Source organism: Dipodomys merriami, unplaced genomic scaffold (assembly GCF_024711535.1).
Source record: "Dipodomys merriami isolate MVZ:Mamm:240054 unplaced genomic scaffold, mDipMer1.0.p SCAF_15, whole genome shotgun sequence".
Classification (NCBI taxonomy): Eukaryota; Metazoa; Chordata; class Mammalia; order Rodentia; family Heteromyidae; genus Dipodomys; species Dipodomys merriami.
Genome location: NW_027202826.1, coordinates 5,777,272 through 5,800,285, shown reverse-complemented (window position 1 = coordinate 5,800,285; position 23,014 = coordinate 5,777,272). Strand labels below are relative to the sequence as shown.

At 38.5% G+C, this 23,014-nt stretch overlaps 1 protein-coding gene across 1 annotated transcript; it reads right to left on the bottom strand.

The window, feature by feature from the left end:
* Positions 1–354: 354 nt before the first annotated feature.
* Positions 355–22,253, bottom strand: Usp38 (ubiquitin specific peptidase 38). Its single transcript, XM_070022119.1, has 10 exons — positions 21,082–22,253; positions 19,604–19,739; positions 17,877–18,006; positions 17,280–17,381; positions 12,723–12,881; positions 9,716–9,909; positions 8,494–8,587; positions 6,330–6,436; positions 3,853–5,212; positions 355–1,561 (listed from the first exon to the last, which is right to left on the bottom strand). Exons 1-10 carry the CDS (start codon positions 21,761–21,763, stop codon positions 1,400–1,402), a joined length of 3,126 nt encoding a protein of 1,041 aa, XP_069878220.1. The 5' UTR covers positions 21,764–22,253; the 3' UTR covers positions 355–1,399.
* Positions 22,254–23,014: the final 761 nt, after the last annotated feature.

Below are 23,014 nucleotides of genomic sequence, written 5' to 3'. Positions count from 1 at the left end.
TTTTATGAGTGCCACAAAAGCTTGGGAAAATGATAAACCTCAGATCACCGAAGAACAGTATTTCCTTAAAATGTTTTCAAAATAAATATGGACCCAATCTTCAGAACAATGGACAAGCATGGATAAGTTAAAATCTTCAGGAAAAAGGATATTTGGGGTAATTTTTGAATAGTGCTACAATCAAGACCCAGGAGACCTGACCTATTTCTAGTATCCTGGCAAAATAAATAAATAAATAAATGTGGGATTGGACCATCGGCATTTTAACATTTTTCCGGAAACTATGATATAGAAGTAACCATAACATACAACTTGAACAACAACAAAAAAATCTCAGATATACAACTCTAAAAATACATTATCAATGTTTTAATGTTTTGAGGATTAAGTAACATATGCAAAAGGATTTTACTCAACTAGGTTAATTTCTTCTGAATTTTTCTAGGAGTTAAAAATTCACTATCACACTTTGATTTAGAACCATTAGACTTTACTTCTGGAAAAGCTAATACCTTTCAAAAAGTTGTCATTTTAATGTGAGCACAAAATTACTTCCCAACATTTCATTTTTAACAAAAAATTTTCTGTAGCCAAAGATGTCTTTCTGAATTACGATACTGCAAGGCACATATAGAACTCACCTCCTTCAGAACACACACAAGACACAAGCTCCCTGAAACAGAACTTTAAAATCCTCCAGCCATTAGAAATACTACAAAGTTAGCAACTTTTAGATAAAAACATTGCTCCTATGGGACCATGCACCTTTCTTAAAATCAATTCAGTCCATATGTATAAATATCCCTTTTTAAAAACATCTGTCCTTGAAGTGCAGAAACAGGGACACCGAAGGCAGACTAAACAGAAATCTGAGAAGTATGATAGCTTGGTACATTTTATATTATTGCCTTCATTGGAGACTGGATCCTCTCTAGTATTTTCAAAGACTTGAATTAGAAAATGGGTAACTACATCAGAATAAAGGACTTAAAAAAACAGTATTTCTCTTATTTATCTGGAATCAATTCTATTATAAAGAAATGCAAATGAATTATATTTTTTTGGTTCAGTAAAACTGAATATAGACTATTTAAATAATTCTACCAAATTTAATGCAGCTTAATTAGGGACCAGGTACACTTTTTTTTTCTTTCAACATTTTTGGTCAAGCATATTTAACCATAAATGGAATTTTAAGAGGTAGATTTTTTTCCCATGATGCATTTTGTTAATAAATGTATTGTCCAGAAAATAAAAACAAGCACTGAGTGTGTTTTCTTAAAGCATAGGGGTCTAATGAAAAGAAAAATAAAAGGTAGATCTGGTCTTTGTTACAGTCTGACATTTAACAGCCATGGTATTGGATGCTTTTTGACCAATGCATTTTGGGCTCCCAGGGTCAAAACACGAGTCTGCCAACTGCATTAAATCCGCCTCCCCCTCCTCCACCAGTTGGCCCACAGCTTCCTGGTGGATCGTTATCGTCAAATCCATTGGGCCGGAATGAACAAGAGGCAGATGCAGCTTGGAGGGCCCGGGCTCGAGCATTCAACTCTTGTTCCTAAAATTAAAGTGATTTTTATGAAATTAAAATGCTAAATATAATAGATGGATATATCACACATACCAGTATTCTAAAATTGTCTTAATCCTTAATATGTGCTCTTCAAACTCAGTAAGTTTTACAATATCGAGTAACTTTTGGCAATATTGGTATTTAAGACACTTACCCCAAACCTCCTAAGGTTATAAGTTAGCACTGGAGCAAGACAAGCAGATTACAAAATCTTCACGTAACTCTAAGAGAACAGCAGGTCCTACATACACCACTCTATTTCTTTTAAAAATTCTTATTTCAATTTTGAAATGGCACTTACTAATTATACAAGGGTGTTTTATGTGACGTTTTTTTCTCTTAGTGGCACTGTCTCTACCACACCCCTGGCCTGTTTTTGCTTTGGTTATTTTTTTGATAGTGTTGTGCTAGATCTATAATCCATCTACCTATATTTCCTGCAGAGCTGCTATCAAACATGTGCACCACCACACTGACATTTAGGTTGAATGAGTCTCACTTTCTCAGGCTGGCTTTGAAATTGACCTTCCTGATCTTTTGCCTCTGGAATAGTTAGAACTATAGGTACAAGCTACTATGCCTAACCTACCACTCTGTTTCAGTATTTCATTTTATAACAGAGAAAACTGAAACCCCTAAGATGTAAAACCTATAGAAAACATTACAGCTCCTGTAAAACTCTGTAATACACAAAATGAATTCTTTACAGAACAGAGTTAAATGGCTACCACAATGGACTGTGCATCAACGGGGGCTTTGTGGAAGTGGTGGTTTCAGTAAAAATTGTAAATCAGAGAAGCCTGGATTTTTCTTTCTACCCTTTGCTTAAGATACTTCTTAATAAAGAGTACAACAGCTCTTCACCTGTAATTCTAGCTATTCAAGAAATTGAGATGTGAGGACTGCAGTTCAAAGGCAGCCACAGTCCAGACAGTAAACTCCTTGGGACTCTGGCCTCCAATTAACCACTAAAAAGCTAGAAGTGGAGCTGTGGGTCAAATGGCAGAGTTCTAGCCTTGAGGGAAAAAGCTCAGGGACAGCGCCCAGGCCCTCAGTTTAGGCTCCAGGGCCAGGATCAAAAAATAAAAAAAAAATAAAAAAAAAAAAGAAAGAAAAAAGAAAAAAGTAAAACTGATTTAAAGAAATACTGGTAAGTAAAATAAAGCCTACTACCTTATAGTAATACTTAAAACTCTTCCCTACCAAATCAATACACGCTTAGCGCTCCAACTGCAGAAATTAGTTTCTTGAGTTTTAAAATCTACCTCTCACTTGCTAAATGTAGTATCTTACTCAAACATAGATAGTTTATGCATTTTCAAGTCCGCTCAATCTGAGTCATACTGTAAAATTTTGTTTCAATCTTATCCTTTATTCCTCATTCTTACTCTCCTGTCTTTGAGAACCCGTTGATTAATAGTGCTCATATTGCTACCCTCATAATAAGCCATCCTGAAAATACTCAGAATTTTGAATTATTCTCTAAAGTTTTTGTATTATTTTAGAACATTTCTATATTCCTTTAAAATGTATCATGAATTATTTCTGGATATTTTGTAATGTTGCTTTTGAAAAACCAACTTAAAAATTTGTAGTGTCATGGCTTATTTCTTCTCTTTGCCTATACATTTAGGAAATCTATGGCTTTCAAACATTTTTTTAGAAACTCATAAAATTACTTGAGCTATCCAATCATACTTCTCATTATTTGCTTTCCCGTAGTTTAATCTCTAATTTGTTCTTGGTTCTTTTTGATAGCAAGTTAGCAAGGCCTAAATTAACTTGAAGAAATGTTTGAAAAAAGTATATTCTTGAATAAATTAATCTATAAGACATGTTTACTTCAGTTTTTATTTACTGCTCTGATTTTGTTGTTCAGATCCTCAGAATTACAAGTATCCTTTCTTTGCAGATCCATCTTTTAGTGTTCTTTACCTTAGCCATCTGAAGGTCAGTAAGACTTTAGAATACTGACTCAAAGAACTTGCAGGCATTAGCACCATTGGCTGTTGTTTCCTCTGTGGCTGAGACAGGAGAAAGCAGAATACTTCCATTCATTAAACTTTCTGCTTCCCTATGACACGATTGTATCATCTTTCCTAATGAGAAGCACATCTTTTGTAATTAAACCCAAATGTCTTTCACATTGTATCTAGTTGATACTTTTCATAATGCACATGAGGACAATTCAGTTACACAGGTTGAATTCATTTCATGTGAATCCAGACTTAGGCACCCAATTAACTGTCAGTTGTTCAATATCTTCCATAACTTACCTGTAAATACAGTTTATTGTCTTTTGTTATAGCATCCATAAGTTCTTTCTGTAGAGGTGGATCTCCATTTACCCAGAGTCCACTGGTTGGATTATTACCATTTAAACTACCAGTGCTATTCTGTTTTTTATACAAAAGCACATAAGCTGTGTCTTTTGGAAACCTACTCGTAATTTTCTGGACTGATTGAAATGAAGTAAATGTCACTCTGCTGTCATTAAATAAAAACCATTCTTTTGACATTTCCTTATTTTCTAAATCCTGTTCCATAACAGCAGCAGGGCCGTCTCTCCCTAGTAAGTGATTCTGGGAGGGAGTTAACGCCAGAGGTTCGGGCTGGTGGCACATCTGGAACGAGGACTCTGTGCCTGTGGTGTTTCTGGCGTAGGAGTAATAATGCCCGCTCTCAGAGGACACGCCCGAATGGACGACAACAGAACTCAGTACGTAGGGCACCAATTTGGGGCAGAAAGTTTCTTCGGACCCAGAAGGCTTTAGTTTTTTAGCTATGTTCTCACTAGCATCGGTGAAGTCAACATCTACAGACCAATTTTCTGACAACGAAGAAAAGGAAGTAGTTCTTTTAACTGGCAGTTCCAAAACCAGTGGCAGTGACACATTGTCTAAAATTTTTCTTCTCACATGATATTTCTGATCATACGAAAATCTCAGGAGAGTAAGAATAAGGTATTCAGGTTCCTCCGTGATTTGCATAGTTTTCTCAGCATTCTGCAGAGAGGCACAATTTTCACAATAATATTGGTTGTCACCAGTGAGAATTTCTGGAGCCAAAAAATAATTTAGTAAGTCAGTTACGGAAGGTGTGATTTCACCTCCGAGTTTCTGAGGTACATCTTTACTCACAAGAATCTTGGCAGATTCATTAGGGACAGAAGTGTTTTCGGGACAGTGAAATTCATTAGAAGGACTGCTTATTCTTTCATTCAGAACGGAGTCACAGACAAAGGCAGCTGTAGCTGGATTATAAACTACAGCATCTTCTGAAGGACCAGGTACACTGGCACACATCAGGCTGCCATCTTGGGCATGGGCTAATGATGCTGGGTCTTGGAAAGATAAGTCTTCCATGGATGGGGAAGGACAAAAGGCCAGTGAAAGATCTGTGAAGGCTTCCACTTTCTGCGAGGTGCTCCTGCAGTTCAAGCAACATATGTGAGTCCTTAGTTTTCCTCCAAACATTTTTTCTATTAAAGTCTTCTCACTCTCATTTGTGCAAGAGGCTTCTGATAGGACAGCCGCCTTACTGGCTACTTCTTGCAAAGATGTTTCTCCACACCCCAGACTCTCAGGCGGCCTGTGGGAGGACTGAACTTTCAAGATCTTTTCTTCTTCATGGAGCCTAAAGAAGAGGATATTGTTATATAGTTACTTCACTTATGTTTATGTGACATTTCTTTTTAAAATAGTAGTGGCTTACACCAACAGTCATGTTAGTGTCATCAAGTAGAGTACTTCATTAAAAAAAATTAAGTTTCTTCTCTTTTAATCAAGAAAATACCGAATAGAGAATACAGAAGAAAAGTCATGGTTTATTACTATTGTATGTTCCGATTTTACTTACTTCATTCTATTTCATAGCATTTGTGACATTACATTAATTATGCACATCCCCTGTCTTATACATTTGTCTGCTTGGCACCTCATAAAAGTCTGGCACAAAGCCAACATGAACACACTCTCAGCTGCAAGGAAGGAAGGCTGCCTAAGCCAAGCCCAACGAATTACTAGCCATCTGTACAATAGAAGGGAGTGAAGTTGGGGTTTTATTACTAATGAAATGGTAAGGACATAAAATTACTCAAACCCTTAAATATAGATTAATACAGTATACATTACAGTAGCTCTTAAACCTCTTGGTCCCCAGCTCCTTTATGTTCTTAAAAATAACTAAGAAACACAGAGCTTTTTTAAAAATGTGGGCTGTATTTATACTTACAGGTAGTCACTGATATTGAAAAACAAGGAAATATTTAAATATTAAAAAAACTTAAAATAGTAATAAACAACACATTTTGAACAAAAGTTGTATGTCTTCAAACCACAAATATTCATGGGAAGAATGGCAGTGTTCTGTATTTTTCAAGTACTTCGACTATCTGGTTTCATAGGGTGCAGCTGGGTAAGTGCACATATGCTGCATTCGTGCTACTGCTCTATTTTTCAGATGAAGTGGATGAGGAAAAATCTGGCCTCCACAGTTATAGAATCAGGAAAGAAAAGACCACACAGATTCCAGAGTGTTTTGGAAACCTATTACTCTTTGATTAACAGCCTAAAGATACTCCCAAAAGGAACCAAAAGGAAACCTAAGAAACAAAACAAAAACAAAAAACAAAAAATGTGAGGGTATGTTAAAGATCAATACTTAAAATGTAAAATGTTTGCCTCATGTTAAATAGAAATAGATGGTTATGAGAAGACATAATTGAAATGAGAAGTTTAAAAACACTTCGTACCTGTCTAGCAGAAACCTGAGGTATTCAGAACAGTCTTGCTGCGATCTGGGCGTAAACCACGGAGGTCTGGAAGCCTCAAAGAATATCCGAGGTGCGTACGCTTCCCTCTTTTGACAGCAGTAAAGAAAATACAAGGAAGGAAGTGATTCTTTACAGCATCTTAATACATAATGCTCAATAACAACTTCTCAAATTGTATTCCGGCTTCATAAAAAAGTGCCATTGTGGGGGCAACTCAGAAGCACATGGAACTAATTAGGAGTAAGTTTAGATCATCTTCTGCTAAAACTCTGCACTCTCCAGAGCTGAGACTTAGAAAAAGGCCATTCAGCTAAAAGAGTGGCAGAAAGAATTATTAGAATCCAGGTTTTTCTAACCATACAATGTTCCTGACATAATCCCTTTATGACAGTCATCTGTTATGACTGCATCACTTTGGAAAAACCAAGTCTGAAAAAGAAATGCTGACGAACATATTTTATAGGTGAAGTAATAAGGGGAACAAGTATAAAGCCATGCATTACTACTGCAATTGAACACTTCTTGACTGGGTACATGTCATAATGTAGACAGGTTAGTGTACCAGTTAGGAACCTTGCTCTATTTTTTTCCTCTCTTCTCTTCTCTATTTAGAGTGGAGAATCTCAGCTGAGTTATACCTCAACTCTTCAGTTAAGGAAAATTTTACCCAAGTTAGGGCTGTTTGTGGCATTCTGAATAAAGAAAGCGTAGCGTATTGACTGCGCAAAGGCCCCATGCCCTCCCATTCACATCCTCAGCCCACTCACTACTTGTCTGTATGATGTGACAGAAAAACCTCAGCTTTTCTTTTTCTTCTCTTTTTTAAAGCAAAGTAGGGATATACTTTATTAGTCAAATTACTGATTTTGAGGATTAGGAGATAAAAAGACTGATCAAAAAGGTTTACAAAATTTAAATGATGACTTTTAGCTTTATTAATTATATAAAAAGATTTTTAGAAGGTTGTATGTATGGAAGTGTCAAAACTTCCCTTGTCTAATATATGCTATAAAAAATATTTTTTTTATTGTTTAAGCAAATCTGTTGGTTTTGCTAATGGAGAAAGTTTCACCTGTGACAGAACAGAACTTTAGTTTTCCTTGGTCATCTCTTTAAGGTGTTTTCTCATAGCTCTGATTGGGAGTTAATATAGTATATACATCATTGTTATGGTTTGAATTTGAAACTTCCCTTTCAGAATCATGTGTTGAAAGCTTGCTTGGTTCCTACTTATGGAGCTATTTTGGAAGCTTCTGGAAACTTAGGGAGGTGGACGTAGCTGGAGGAAATAGGTGACTGTAGCTGGATTCTTGAGGGTAACCTGTCCCTGGCTCCTTCTGGTCCTTTTTTTTTTGGCTGGTAGACAGGGATTTAGACGTTCCCATCAAATAAATTCTATCAGTCCTGAAACTCTCTTCCAGCTATACTTAGTACTCTCCACTACCTCTGCAGGACAATAGCAACTACAGCAAAACACAAAGAGTATGATACATATATATACATGTGCATATGTATATAAATAAGCATGAATAAATATAAAAAGGAAAGTCTGAGACTCATCTCTAGTTAACTAGCAAAAAGCTCGAAGTAAAGTGTGGTTCAAGTGGTAAAACTTCAGCCTTGCACTTTTTTTTTTGTCGGTCCTGGGGCCTGAACTCTGGGCCTGGGCGCTGCCCATCAGCTCTTCAGCTCAAGATGAATGCTCTACCACTTGAGCTACAGCACCACTTCCGGCTTTTCCTACTTATGTGGTACTCAGGAATTGAACCCAGGGCCTCATGCATGCAAGGCAAGCACTCTACCACTGAGCTACCTTCCCAGCCCCAGCCTTGTACTTTTTAAGCCAAGTAAGAGTGAGTGAGAGGTTGGAGTTCAAGCCCCAGTACTGGCACAAAAATAAAACATAAAACAGCAGTTTGACATAATATTCATATACAAGTATGGGGAGCAAAGGAAGCAGTAAAAGCTCGAGGTATGTTCTATTATTTAGATATTTTAGACAGTATGTTTAGAATGTCTAAGTGATGCTACCTTGAGAAAAAATATGGTATGCAGTTTGATCAATTATAGATGTCTTGTATAACATTAAGTTTGATAAATTACAGATTTCTAGTATAATATGAACACACACACACTCACTCACCTGTGTGTGAGCCAAAAAGGCAAAGAGATGTTGTAATTTTTTCATTAATGAATTACACCCGTTTAGATTTAAAGACAGTACTTGTCTTCTGAAACTGAAAGAGAATAAGATAGTGACTTTTTCTGTGTGTCTGCACATGTACACATGGGCTTTGATGTATCTCAGGGGTAGGTCAAGGAGGGTTTTGAGGTAGTACATCACTATGCAGTCCCGGCTGCCCTCAGACACACCAGCCTCCTACCTCCTCACCCTTTCAAGAGTTTACAGGTGTGTATTACTAATTAATATTGTCACAGAATAAAAATGTGCTCTTTGAATTGCTCTTGGCAGTTCTAACTGCTTAGTCTTTGCACTCTGTCATCTGTAAAGTGAGATAGCTGGCTAGCTGACCTCTAGTGGTGAGAGAAATGGATTATTTCTTGTCATGCTTGCAAAAGTACCTTCATGCTCACAGTAAAACCTGGGGCCAAAAAAGAAACTACAGCCAAGACTACATCTAATAGTTTATGATTCCACTAGGCAGGTGTAACAAAAAATTGGAATTCAATTTGAAAAGTACTTTTGGACAAGTTCCATGAATACTCAATTGGTACTGAACATTTCAGCCATGTTTTTGCATTTAGAAACAGTTGGTCATGATTTTATGCCTTCACAAACAACATTTATATAACTAACATTCCCTGTTTCCTTATTGCTTAGTTGTGAAGAAAATAGATCTGAAAATGAATTAGGAAGAGGCCAAAGGAACTATCATTTGAAGTGGGAAGGAGAGCTTAACTTTCTCAAATACCAACAAAGAAATTGATCTGATAAATACTATACCTAACAAGCAGGTAATATATAACATCCTCAAAAGATTATATAGGTTGAAAAAATATAGTAGCGTAATAGAAGCAATGTTATGGGATAATAGCTAAAAATAGCTGTAGAACACAAACTCTTTGGAATAGCTTCCATCAGTTCATCTGTTAGATTTGTAAACATCAAGTCATGATAATTATAAAAACAGTGACAATGTATTAAATACTATGCAAGTTAACTTTTTACTAGTTTCTGCTGAGCACGAAAAGCAGTTCCATTTCTGAATAAGGAAACTATATGGGAATGTTAGTATTTGTGCAATTTATAAGAAATAATGTATAGACAATCCCTACCATCTCATGTTTCATCAGTATGTACCAAGTTCTATAGTTAAAATGAAAATGTTCACATTCAAACTTACTCTGTAGCCATAAACAGTGCTTGGAGAACACTGTTCATATAACATGTGTTTCCTAGATTAATAAGACCAGTTTTCCCAGTTTCAGATTTTCCAGAAAGTCTAGACAAGCAAGATGCCAAAGAATTGGATTGAGAAGTCCAGGCACATTGGTTGAGAATCAATTTAATCTTCTCTTCACTGGGCTTAGCAAAGTCCTGTGGATCACAAAGAGGAATAACAGTTACAAAGCGAAGTAGAAACTATTTTCTGTTATTAAAGTGACATTACAAGGAGGGCTGTCTACTGACTAAGCCTTAGTTTTGATATCAATGATGTTACTTAGTTATGAAAAATGAAATTATATTGTATGGCAAAATAAATGTCTCCTGAAGTCAGTTCACCAAGAACTTAAGAACCAGGAATTCAAGCTACATTTGTAATGTTGTTTGCCAGCTAACAACAAACAAAAACTAACAAAATAAAACTGAGACCAGAGCCAGTGCTACTCTTTAGAAGCAGTAGAAGACAGACTTAAAGTAGCACATAATTAAATAAGCTAAATACAGCTGCTTTCAAATTTTGTGATAATATTAAGAAATGCCTTTTTTCACTCATTAGTAATAATTCTTAGAAAAATAATGCAAATTAAGGGATGGAAACTGAAAGCTTCTTAGCACAGTGACTTTTGACTTTGAAAAATAAAACCCAATTTCATGGTTTACAATCTAGATAATTATTACAACAGATTCTTCTTCTATACTTAGTGAAGTGTAAGCTAATGAAATAAGAAGAAATGTACATGATTTCAAGTATAAAGAGAACAATGGAGAATAAAAGTTGGTAAAACCACATATACTCAGATCATTCACTTTCCTAAATTGTTACTACCACCTGGTACTTAGACTTTAGAAAACCAAACTTGGTTCTTCCTTTCATTTTTTTCTGAGACAAGGTATTCACATGTAGCTCAAGCTCATTTTCAACCTGGCTGCCCTTAAACTTATGATCCTCCTATCTTAGTCTTCTAAGGGTTGGGATTAAGGTATGTACTACCATGATCTGCTGAAAATGTACATTTTATGAAGACAATTAAATATCCAGCCTCTTTTTTTCCTTGTTTTCCCCTTCCCTCCCTTCTTCCTTCCTTCCTCGTGTTTGTGTGTGTGTCTATTTATGTTTTGTGATGGTACTCATGCTCTTTCTGTTTTCTTGCTCACAGCTGCTGTTCTACCACTTGAACGATGCCTCCTTAGTTCCAGCATTTTGCTGGTTAATTGGAGATAGAATCTTGCTGGAGATCCTCCAGGCCTGTCTCCTGAGGCAGCTAAGATCACAGAGGAGCTACCAACACCTGTCCAAGAAAGTATTTTCTATTCTCCAGTCTAAGAGTGAGAGGCTAACAGGTTGAGACCAGCCCAAGTAGAAAAGTTCAAGAGATGCTCTCTTAAAAAGTATCTAGCAAAAGCAGAGATGCAGATGTGGCTCATGTAAAGTGCCTAGATAGTGATGAGTTCAAACACCAGTATGTCAAAAAAAAAATAAAGAAGGTGCTTCATACCTATAATGCTAGCTATTTGGGAGGCTTAGATCTGAGGATCGTGGTTCAAAGCCAGCCTGGGTAGGAAAGTCTGTGAGTCTCTTATTTCCAGTAAACCACCAGAAGACCAAAGTGGCACTGTGGTTCAAGTGGTACAGCACTAGCCTTGAGCTGAAGAGCTGAGGGACAGCGCCCATGCCCAGAGGTCAAACCCCATGACCAGAAAAAAACCAAAAATTTACAAAAACAAAAACAAAAAAACAAAAACAAAAAAAAAGAAAAAAGAGGAAAAAAAGAAAAAAGAAAAAGGCTTTCCTTGGATTAGGAATGAACCCTTTGCTTCTTCTGAGTGTAGAACTTATCAGAAATTTCACCTTGAAAAGCACCACACAACTGAAGAAAAGGAATCAATAGACACAAAAATAATGCAGAGAGAAACATCACTTTTAAGTCCACTAAAGGATACTCTTGGGCTGGAAAGGTGGCTCAGTGGTAGAGCGCTTGCCCTGCATGCCTGAGGCCCTGGGTTTGATTCCTCAGCACCACATAAGCAAAAAGAAAAAAGCTGGGAGTGGCGCTGTGGCTCCAATGGTAGAGCGCTAGCCTTGAACTGAAGAGCTGAGGGACAGCGCCCAGGCCCAGAGTTCAGGCCCCACAACTGGACCCAAAACAAACAAACAAACAAAAAAACCTCCTGTATATACTTTGCTTTTGAAGTGTCAAAATTAAACTAACTGGTGCCATGTTCTGGACTAAATCAAGTGAGTCTGATTTACCTATGTGTATAGGGAAAGGAACATGTTTTTAAATCATGTCAGATAGAGAAGAAGTAAAGGCAATGACTCTATGTTTGGAAACTTTCAATAAGTTTGGCTGGACTAGGTTCTCCAACTCTTTTGCTACACTCTGGTTCCATACCAAGTTTCCTGAGAAACACTGTGCTGACAAACTGTCCCACACAAATAGAATCAGGCCTCTTAGAATCACTGTTTGTACAAAGTTGAAAAAACAGAATAAGCACAAATAATCTGGTAAAGATTCTATGAAGTATATACAATTCATAAAGAATCTATAGCAAAAAGAGAATAGTAAGTAGGGAGAATATCAAAGTCAAACATTTGATTAAACTGTTTCCTTCATTCTAAGATATTCTTTACGTATTTTAACAAGTCTGATGGTGGAATGTAATCTGATGTATGTCTTCATTTAATGTAGTATCTTCTATAACAAAACTTCCCAAAGCTGTTATAAATTTAAAAATGCACCTTATAATTAAATGGCATTACAGAGCTGAGGATGGTTATTAATTTAAATGCATATGGCAAATAAAAGATCCATCTCTTAAACACTGATGAAATTTAACCCTTACTGCATTTTTCAAACAAAAGAATAGCTGGCTATAGGAATATTTTATATTCATTCATCTAATACATATTGATCTATTATATTATCATCTTCAATTCCACAGACACTGGGATACTACCACCATACCTTTATTGCATCCAGGATAGGTTCATAGAGATCTGGAAATCCAGAATAATGATACATCATACAGTGTATCAGTTCTGTTAACTGCACTAAGAAGGCGGAACTGGAAGGCAGGCCATCGCTTTTAAAAGAATGAACCAAATGAACTATGTGTGGAACAATCTAATGGGAAAAAAAAGATGACTGTTAATTTCTTCAAATTAGCAACATAATAACTAGCCTACAAGTAAATATGTTACATGATCAATACTTTCTCTATGTTCAGAATCATAGCCTGTTTCTCAAAAAGTTATAAAGTCAAACATTTTTAGAATACCAATAAAGCTAGTTTTCAAAGTTACATGACTACAAAGTTCAGCTTAACACTACTCCTCCCTTTTACACTCCACCTAAAAAACAAGCTAAGGCATTAGATAAGAATCTTGGCTCGCCTTGAGCTGAAGAGCTGAGGGACAGCGCCCAGGCCCAGAGTTCAAGCCCATGACCGACAAAAAAAAAAAAAAAAAAAAAAAGAATCTTGGTCATTGTCATCAATTAAAAAAAAGCCTACAGTTGGTTAGATTATTTTATTTAATAGAAACAACAAACTCCAAACCAAAAACAAACTCCTTAGATTTAGCTAAAGAGCTCCACCTAGTGTTAACTTAAATTTTTCTCTTGAAAGAATTACAATTTGCACAGTAAAGTCTACTTTAAGAAGGTGTCAAAGCCGGGCGCTGGTGGCTCACGCCTGTAATCCTAGCTACTCAGGAGGCTGAGATCTGAGGATCGCGGTTCAAAGCCAGCCCGGGCAGGAGAGACCGTGAGACTCCTATCTCCAATAAAATCACCAGAAAACTGGAAGTGGCGCTGTAGCTCAAGTGGTAGAGCGCTCGCCTTGAGCTGAAGAGCTAAGGGACAGCGCCCAGGCCCAGAGTTCAAGCCCCACGACCGACAAAAAAAAAAAAAAAAAAAAAAAAAAAAGAAGGTGTCAAATAACTTGTATATGTAAGTACAATTGTACCTCAAGTAACAGGACTATTTATTTATGGTAAACAGAGGGATGTCATGTTAGACTGGATATTCTTACAAGACAAGACCCAATCCTCCAAAAGAGAGAGTTTTAGTAATAAAGGGAACTAGAAACTTCCATTATTTTTAATGGGTTTAAAAATAATTGGAAAATTTAAAATATTCATTGTCATCAACATGTGGAAAACTACTAATATTATCAACAAAAAGATATTCTTTCACTATAAAATGAAGCTAAAGAAGCCAACCAAGAGGCAATGACATATTTAAGAAGTTATTACCAAAATGAAATAATCATTTATAGAAATAGTACCCTCCATTAGCATGGTGCTATTTTCACCTAATTATTATAATAATAATATTTATTCTTAAAGTAAAAAGCATACTGTATTTGAAGAACTATTTTTTTTGGTTTTCATACATGATTAAAACTGAAAATATAGCTCTATTAGAGTCACATAAACAAATAAAATCACAGCAATTGTGGCAAGGCCCTAATCAACTCTTCCTTCTCAAAACAATAATCACATTCTTAATCACATTACTTTTTCTATTTTGTCTGTCTAGCTTTTACTCTTGTGCTTGATGACTGAAGTCTCATTTTAGCTTTTACATATTTTTTTTTCAATCTTGCCACCATAAAAGAAAGTATTGATAAGGCCATCCCATACTACTATAAGCTCCTGAGTTCACTCTATTGCTATCATCTTTACATTTCTAAGCAAAGTTCAATACTAATTCTGCCCTATAAAGCCTCACTTCTTGATGAAATAGTCGAGGTCCAAAGTTACCTGGCTCACTTCCCTTCAGAGATGAAGACAAGACAGAGTGGTAAAAGAGGAAGGAATGCTAAAAGTTTCAAGTCTTCCAAATGCTTTCCTGGTACAGATGTGGTCTTCGTCATCAGGCTATATGGTTGTCTACTACTATGTCTTATGGTCACTACAGTAACCAATGCAGAAAGCAACTTAGTTCTTCTGTTACACAGATATGCTTCCAGAGATTGTCTTTAAATTTTCAAAGGAGGTTCTCTGACAGGACTTACTTATTGTTACTTTTCACAGTGAGGGCATGCTAATCCCTGATTAGTCATAATTTTTGCTTCCTGAAAGCTGATTTTTTTTTTGAATGTGTAAGATTAAACATTTTTAGACACAATTATAATAGTAAACATAAATTGCTATTTGAGGAAATGCAGGAAGCTTATTTAACTAGTAATTTTGATATTTTTTTTTTCTATTTTAACTATCTGCAATAGCACCTACTAAATTTTTTTTACGTGAAAAATAAAAGTTGGTCTCTAACAGACACATTAAAATATCAGTCTTGGTTTGTCTTTAAATATTCTAAACATAGACAATAATGCATAATAATGATGTTGATTCCAGGTTAGTGCTAATATTTAGCAACATCTAAACCCAAGTCTTTCACTGAGTTATCTGGAGTTCTGTAACTATTATTACTAAACATCCAATATTTTAGATGAGTAGAAGTCAAGCCATATATAATACTTTGACATTATTAGGTCTTAGCTTTTGGGCTTTACTAAGCCAGGTCAGTTTTCATATTTCTGATCTATTCATTCCTGAAATAACTGATTTTTTTAAATTTAATTTTAATTTAATTTTATTTTATTTGAGAACATACTGTACAGAGGGGTTACAATTACATGGGCAGGATAATGCATACATTTCTTACCAAGCATTGCAGCCTCCTCCTTTGTTTACCCTTCACCTCCCTTCCCAGCCTCCCCCCTACCCCCCACCCAATCATACCCCCCTGAAATAACTAATTTAAAACTTCTTTTTTCTGTGTCAGGCTTAGGACTTGAATTCAGGGCATGGGTGTTGATCCTGAGTTTTGTTTTTTGGCCTAAAGCTAGAGCCACAGCCCTACTTCAAGCTTGTTGTGAGTAGTTTGTTGGAGATAAGAGGCTCACAGAGCCTGGGTGCTAACTTCTCTGTGCTCAAGGTTAGTGCTCTAAAACTTGAGCCAATGAACCACTACCAGTATTTTCTGAATAGTTTATTGGAGGTAAGAGTCTCATGGACTTTCCTGCCTGACCTGGTCTGTACCAAGATCCTGAGATCTCAGCCTCCAGAGTAGCAAGTATTACAGGTGTGGGCCATTGGCACACAGCTCAGAGAATTTTTTTTTTTGGGGTCCGGTAGTGGGCCTGAACTCTGGGGCCTGGGCACTGTCCCTCAGCTCTTCAGCTCAAGGCTAGCGCTCTACCACCTGAGCCACAGCGCCACTTCCGGCTTTTTTCTTATGTGGTGCTGAGGAATCGAACCCAGGGCCTCATGCATGCAAGGCAAGCGCTCTACCACTGAGCCACCTTCCCAGCCCTAAAAGAGTATTTTAAATTTAGGACAGGAGATGGTGGCTTAAGTGGTAGAGTGAGTGACTAGTGAGTATAGGCCCTGAGGTCAATTGCGAGTACCTCCAAAAAACCAACCAACCAACCAAACAGAAAACTTGTTTTTTTTTCCCCCTTAAATTTCATGTACTTTTCTGAGAAAAAAGCTACAGGGCAAGGAAATACATTCTAGTCACAAAAATTATGATTAATCAGAGATTTAGCATGCCCTCACTGTGAAAAGTAACAATAAATGAATTCTGTAAGAGAACTTGCTTCCAAGAAATTTAAAAACAATCTCTTTCTCAAATAGCATATATGGCTTTGTTAAAACATTTTGTGTAAGCATCTATTATATAGATCACCAAACTACTCATCACTCATCCTAAACACATAATATAGTTACTAATTGGAAAGGTACATTTACACCTTATTTTTCTTCAGAGGAAACAGGACACTGGTCAGCCTGTGTGTGTATAGGCTTTTCTGAGATAGTGACCTTGCTAATTCAAAACTGCTAATTTGAATTCTGTCCTTCTAAATTATTCTCCTCTGAATTTTCTTATGTTTTTTTACATTGTGGGGTATTGATGAGTTTTGACTGTAAAACTGAGGATAAGACCTTGGAAAAATCACAAAACCAAAGCACTACTTTCCAGTGATATTCTAGACAACAAGTGAACAGGTTTCCAAACAAATACTTGGCCATTTCTTACCTTAGCTAATTTGTAAGTGAGGACAAATCTTATATAATAACATAAAAACAAGTGATATAGCTGATTTAAAGGGATAGAAAAAATTTAAAGGTGAGAGAACGCAAAGCCCAAATGTTGGGGGCCTAAATAGCAAAGATTGTTTTTTTAAGGTTTGAAAATTTAAAGCAGTCAGTAGTTTTCAACCATTTTAATTCTTCTTCACCTTTGAGTACAACAGACATCCACCAGTGAAATTTCCCAGGCAGAGGTAATGTGGTTGCTGGCAAAGGGTAGAAGCAGGGCATTCTGGTGAGGTACCAAATATTCTGAAATTTTGGGAGGAAATCTCACAATCTTTCTTTCTATGAAATCATAATGCTACAAAAAACAGGTAAAGACTACTTTACAATCTTCATTATATACAAAGGTGACTCAATAGCAAACTGTATTTGAAAATAGCTTTTCTAATGTAGAAAGTTTTGTTTCAGAACTTACCAAATGGAACGCCTCGGGAGAATGCTGAAAACTAAGCAGCATGTGAGAAAGAACTGCAAGAGCACCAGGTCTCACAAGAGGAAACCAAAGCCGATTAAAGACCTTCAAAACAAGACAAGATGTTATCTGAAGGATCTGTAACAAATTTATTAACCCAATCAGTAGTTATTTCCTTAGGGATAAAAATTATTTAGGTCAATGTCCCTTTTCCTGAAAAGTCCTACCATAACATGCTATGAAATTTTAGTGGAAGAAAATAATGATGAGAAATTGTGCCAAGTGTTGATGACAGGTCAGATAAGAAAAAATCCAAGAAACAATCTCTGGCTCACCAATATTGGGAGGCACTGATATCAAAGGTAATTTTGGAGGAGTAATGGTGTTAAAAGCTTAGGTTAGATGGACTCAAAGGCTAATGAAAATGGCTTCATATTAAATATTTGAAAAGAGCAAATTATTTTAATTACTTGGCATTTAAAATAATATATATGGCCCAGAACAATTAAAAAAAAACTAGATGTTTTAAGAGACCACCCCAAAATAAAAATATCCATTAGATGAGGCCCTACATTCCCAGATTGATATATTCTCACGTACCAGTTCTATTTTCAGCAGAGTAACATCTATCAATATAGTAAATTTCTGGACAGCTGCTAATCCTTTAAGAAGTGCAATTACCCATGTATCCACATGCTGAGCCAATGGCCAGGACAGCCAGTCAATCATTCTGGAAATTGAAGAAAAAGTTATTAGTATTGAAATATTCTCATCATTATTTACTTAGGAACAGTGGGAGTTACAGAAGAGAACCACTCAATATGGGACTCAATGTTTACTGAGCTTGCTAGTAACAAGCTCTGATCAAGATTACTCAAGACCCTGGGGTTCTGCCCCTAGAAATGCCAAAAGAAAATGGAGAAATGAGTGCAACTAGGTACTTGTCACCAAGGAGTTTCCAATCTTGTAAACGGACACACATTTCCTTAAAAAAGATTTGATTCCCATTTTTCATAAATGCCAAATTATAAATGGATGCTCTATAGTGACATCAGGAATTTATAACACAAATTTATTCTATCAAGAGCAGTTTAAATATAGTTACCTGAATCAAGAAATATGAGTATCAATCAAGACTTCTTCCTGGTGAACACAGTCTTAATATGCAATTACAAATGCACTATTTAACATTGTAAAATTCCACAATTGTAACAATGACTTCCCCCCACCCCGTATAGCTAATGTAACTAGTAAAAATGCACTATTACAAATTGTGAAAACAAGCATGGGTCAAGCGGTAGAGTGCAAGCCAAGCAAGCAAGCAGAGTAAAGTGCAAGGTCCTGCATTCTAACCCAGATAATGGCAAACAAAACAAAAAAACAGAAACTATTCTTATACTCTATTCCTTTTTGTCCTTTAAAAAAAAACTACAAACAGCATCATCACACAATCTTAGTTATGATACATTCCAAAACCCTAAACTTTAAAGATGCATATTTAATTATGTATCACTAAAGCAAGAAAAGTCAAGCAATTTAACTTAGACAACTATGACTATTTTCACATTTTTAACATCCTGAAAATTAGGATGTATATTAGACTCAGTGAAGCATGTCATTAGACTACTCTTAGCTTCTGAAACCATATAGTAAGCCAATAAGGGCAGCTATTTTTACCAGTTGTTCAAAGACTCTTTGAACACTGTCTGGCAATCATGTTAAATGTTCAATAAATGTGATCTGATAAAATGAATGACTGAATAAAGATACAAATTGTTGTGAAAGAAAACCATTAAGTGTACACTTAGAAATGGAAAACTAGGCTGTAATACATTAAGGACAAAAAAGAAAACCAGAGAAGCTTGAATGGTCACAAAGAATGACAATGAGACTGACAGCTGACTATGAGAATAGCAGAGGCCTGATGACAATGCAGTACCATTTCAAAATGGTAAGCGCAAATAGTTATCAAATTAGATTTCTGTATCTTGTCCAATCATTTAAGACTGATGGAGAAAAACAATTTCTCAAAGCAAGGAATGTATTACCTATTGAGTCCAATTTAAAAGTGAAAGTGAAATGTGTACTTTGGAAAAGAACAAAAATCCAGAAAGAAGAAACAGATTACAGAAAACAATGAAAAGCAAAAAGATCATAAAAAAATGACAAGCCAAAAAAATAATGTGCCAAGACTATAATATATAATAATGCTCCAATTAATTTGGAGAATATGCATTTATTTCATGCTTTCAGTTTTAAATGTTTCTGTATGTTTTTCATTATTCAAAACTACAGTTACTGTCTACAGTGTTGTCAGGAATAAGTACCTGCAAAGAGCTTGGGTCATACTTGCATCTTTTACATTTGGATCTGTGGTGAGGCTCCTGATGAGAACTGTAATCATTTGAAGAGGAATATGCTGGACCAGGCTTGCTAGTGCTACAGAAGGTTCAAATGATGCATCTGTATTTTAATAGAAAAACAAAGAAAAGTGACAAGATGTTTGTTTCATGTGAAGTATTCTAAAGAAAATAACTATATATATATATATATGTATATGTGTATATATATATATATATATATATATATATATACATCTATCTACATATGTACATAAAGGTGCTAAGCTATTTATTTGTAAAACAGTATCCAGAAAAGAAATGTAAGGTTATTCCAATTTCTACTTTAGATGCTCTTAGTCATTATATTGCTATAAAGAAGATTTCAAAAATTTCTAAGGGGATTAAAAATTAGAAATTAAGGTTAGTGGGAGGGTATTTTTTGCTTAAACTATATATAAAATTAAAGAAATCCAAGATGAAGATCTGGATTGCCACAGGTGAAAAAAAAATGGGGGAAAAATTTAATAGTTAAGTACTCTAAAGTTTTTTTAAATCAATCAAATACTGTAAATATATGTTGGTATATATTAAATGGGATAAGTATTTACACAAAACTCTACTCTCATTTCTTTTCTTAAGATAAAATAAGGGCATTTTCAATTTGGAACACCCAAGTGGTATAATTAGAGAGAACAGGTGTACCAAGTAAAGAGGAAGTGTATCTGGTTTTGGACTTACTATTTAGAAAGCTACAGACTCCAAAGCTTCAAAGTTTTAAGAACACAGACACATGTAAAATTCCTGGGTGAGAAAGCATTTTCTAGCCATGAATTATCACTTGACTCTTCTCCAGTTTCTGAGGGTGTATCCCATAACACGAAAACACCCTCATCCCTCTGGTTTCTTCATTCTACCTGTATCCCTTCTCACATAGACTGCTGGGGGACGGAAAAACACTAATATTTAAAAACTACCTAAAAATGACCTAAACTACTAGCATAATCTAGCAATGAGACAACCCATGTATTAAAAAAAAAAAAAAGATCAGACTTCAAAAACAGAAAAAACAACAACCACCACCCGAATTACAAGAGGATAGAGACATAGTCAACAAAAGCATGGTACATATTATTATACTATTAGTCACTAATGAATAGGAGCTTTACATAGTACCTGTCATCCTCAAAGCATTCTGTAACTTGAGCAGAGGCTGGGGAATTAAGAAACTTGTTTACTTAATGATATGCTCAACCTTTGAAACACAGAGACGCTACCTGGTTTTAAGGCACCAAATGATATTCCCAAACAAGACAGTAGATTAGAAGAAAACTGTGAACAGGGGAATTAAAATTTGCTGTTCAGTAAGGACGTGTTCAGAACGGAAGTAAACACGGTGTGTGTACTCGAGGCAGACAGACTGATTTTCCAAGAGGACATTCCCTTAGAACCGGGATGACCTTTACCTGTGGAAGAGATGCTTGCGAAAACTTCCTGCAGGGAAGGCAGCAGTGTAGAGGGCTCGGCCTTCCAGATGTTCTGCAGCAAGTTGCTCACTTTTGTCACCTGGGAGACATATTCCCGCAGCTCTTTCTCCTGGGTGGACGCACACTGGAAGTGGCCTATCGTTCGAACCAGCTGCTGGCAGAAGGTGATGGACAACTTCCCTTTGGGGATGCACTGCACGAAGTCGGTCAGCAGGTCGCTGAGTCGGGCGCAGAACTGTGGCTCCGGCCTCTCGCACACCATCCTTAACACCTCTACCTGCAGCAGGCTGAAGAGGTCCAGCACCGACGGGCAGCTCATGATGAGTTTTAGGCCATTGTGAATGTAGTCCAGGATGGCTACGTCCTTCCTGTCCAGAGAATGGTAACCCTGCTGCAGGAGGCCCAGCACGAAGGTCTTGTTGAAGAAGGCCTCGAACTCTGGCCGGTGGTACCGTGCGTAGGCCTCCAGCACCTGGTGTCCCACTTGGCGCTGGAAGGGGTCGCGGCCTTCCAGGATGAGCCGGGTCGTCAGGTCAAACATGGCCTCGCACTGCGCCTCGTCCAGCCAATGCTCCGCCGACTCCACCACCTTCCGCACGATCACCCGCTTCAGCGACAGCGGGTGCGAGGAGCTCACCAGGCCCTCCAGGATCTTGTCCATGGTCGCCGTGCCGCGAGGCCGGGGCCCGGGGGCGAGGATCGGGCGGCGGCCCCGGCGTGGGGCGGGAGAGCGAGGCGAGCGGGGAGCGCAGCAGCAGCAGCGGGACCGGCCACCGCCAGCGCCGCCGCCGCCGCCACATCTATCGGCTCCCGCGGCCCATCACGGCGGCGTGCGGAGCGCGGCGGGCCTACGGCGCCGCAGGCCCGACCTCGGCCGCCGGCCCGGGCCCCGTGGTCCTCCCGGGCATCCGCGCGGGGCGGCCGGCGCGACCCTGGGCTTGGGCGGGTGCTCGGGGCGCGGGGCTGCGCGCTGGACGCGGCGGAGCGCCCTCGCGTCCCACGGCAGGTGCGGGCGTCCGGGCCCCGGCCGAGGGGAGTCGGAGAAACGGGCGCCCGGATGAGTCAGGAGGCGCTGTCACCGACGGGGCCGCGACCCGCCGGGGAGGAAGACGGAGCCGATCACCCTTGACCCGGATTCAGAACGGCCGGCCAACAGGAAGTGAAGCACGGAGGACTTCCGGAAGGTCCAGCCCTCCGCCCCTGCCCGCGGCCGCACTCTTTCCTTTCCTCTTCGCCCCTCCCCCTCCTTCCCTAACCTCCCGTCCCTTCTCCGCCCCGCCCCTTCGATGACGCGCAGGCGCAGCTGCTGCCCGTCGAGTTCCCCCCCCTCACTCCCCGCGGCGATGCTGGCGTCACTGGAGAGCGTGTGTCGAGTCACAGGCGGACTTCCGGGAGGCGACGCGGGGGCGGGGTGTTGCAGGTGACCCGGATGTGGGGTTCCGGCCGACCGCGCTCAGTGTCGGGTCTCTTGCTCGCCGCCGTGCTAGTGAAGTCTTGGGGGGAGGGCGGGGGGGGGGGCGGTTAAAGGACTGGGGAATGCGAGAGGAGCTTTTAGGGAGAGAGTAAGGACCGTGTACCACTCGGATGGACGAGAAGAGGCGAGGGCCCGGCCGCGGCCCGCTCGGCCGGTCGGGGTGTCCGGAGTGGAGGGCCTGAGGGGAGGCCTGCCGGCCCGGCCCGGCCAGTGGCGCTCGGTGCCGTCGGAAGTCCGCCCCCCCACCTCGCCCCGCGGGGACGGCTGCGGCCGGGTGAAAGGGTGCACAGATGTACGTGTGTGTGCCGTGTGTGTGCCACACAGTGCTCGTTCCCACCGTGCACGGGCCGGATCAGGCCCCACGATGTACGCCCCATAGAGTAATGTTGGTGTGTAATGTGCTGCAGTAGTGCATTCAGTCACGGGGCAAGCTCCAAG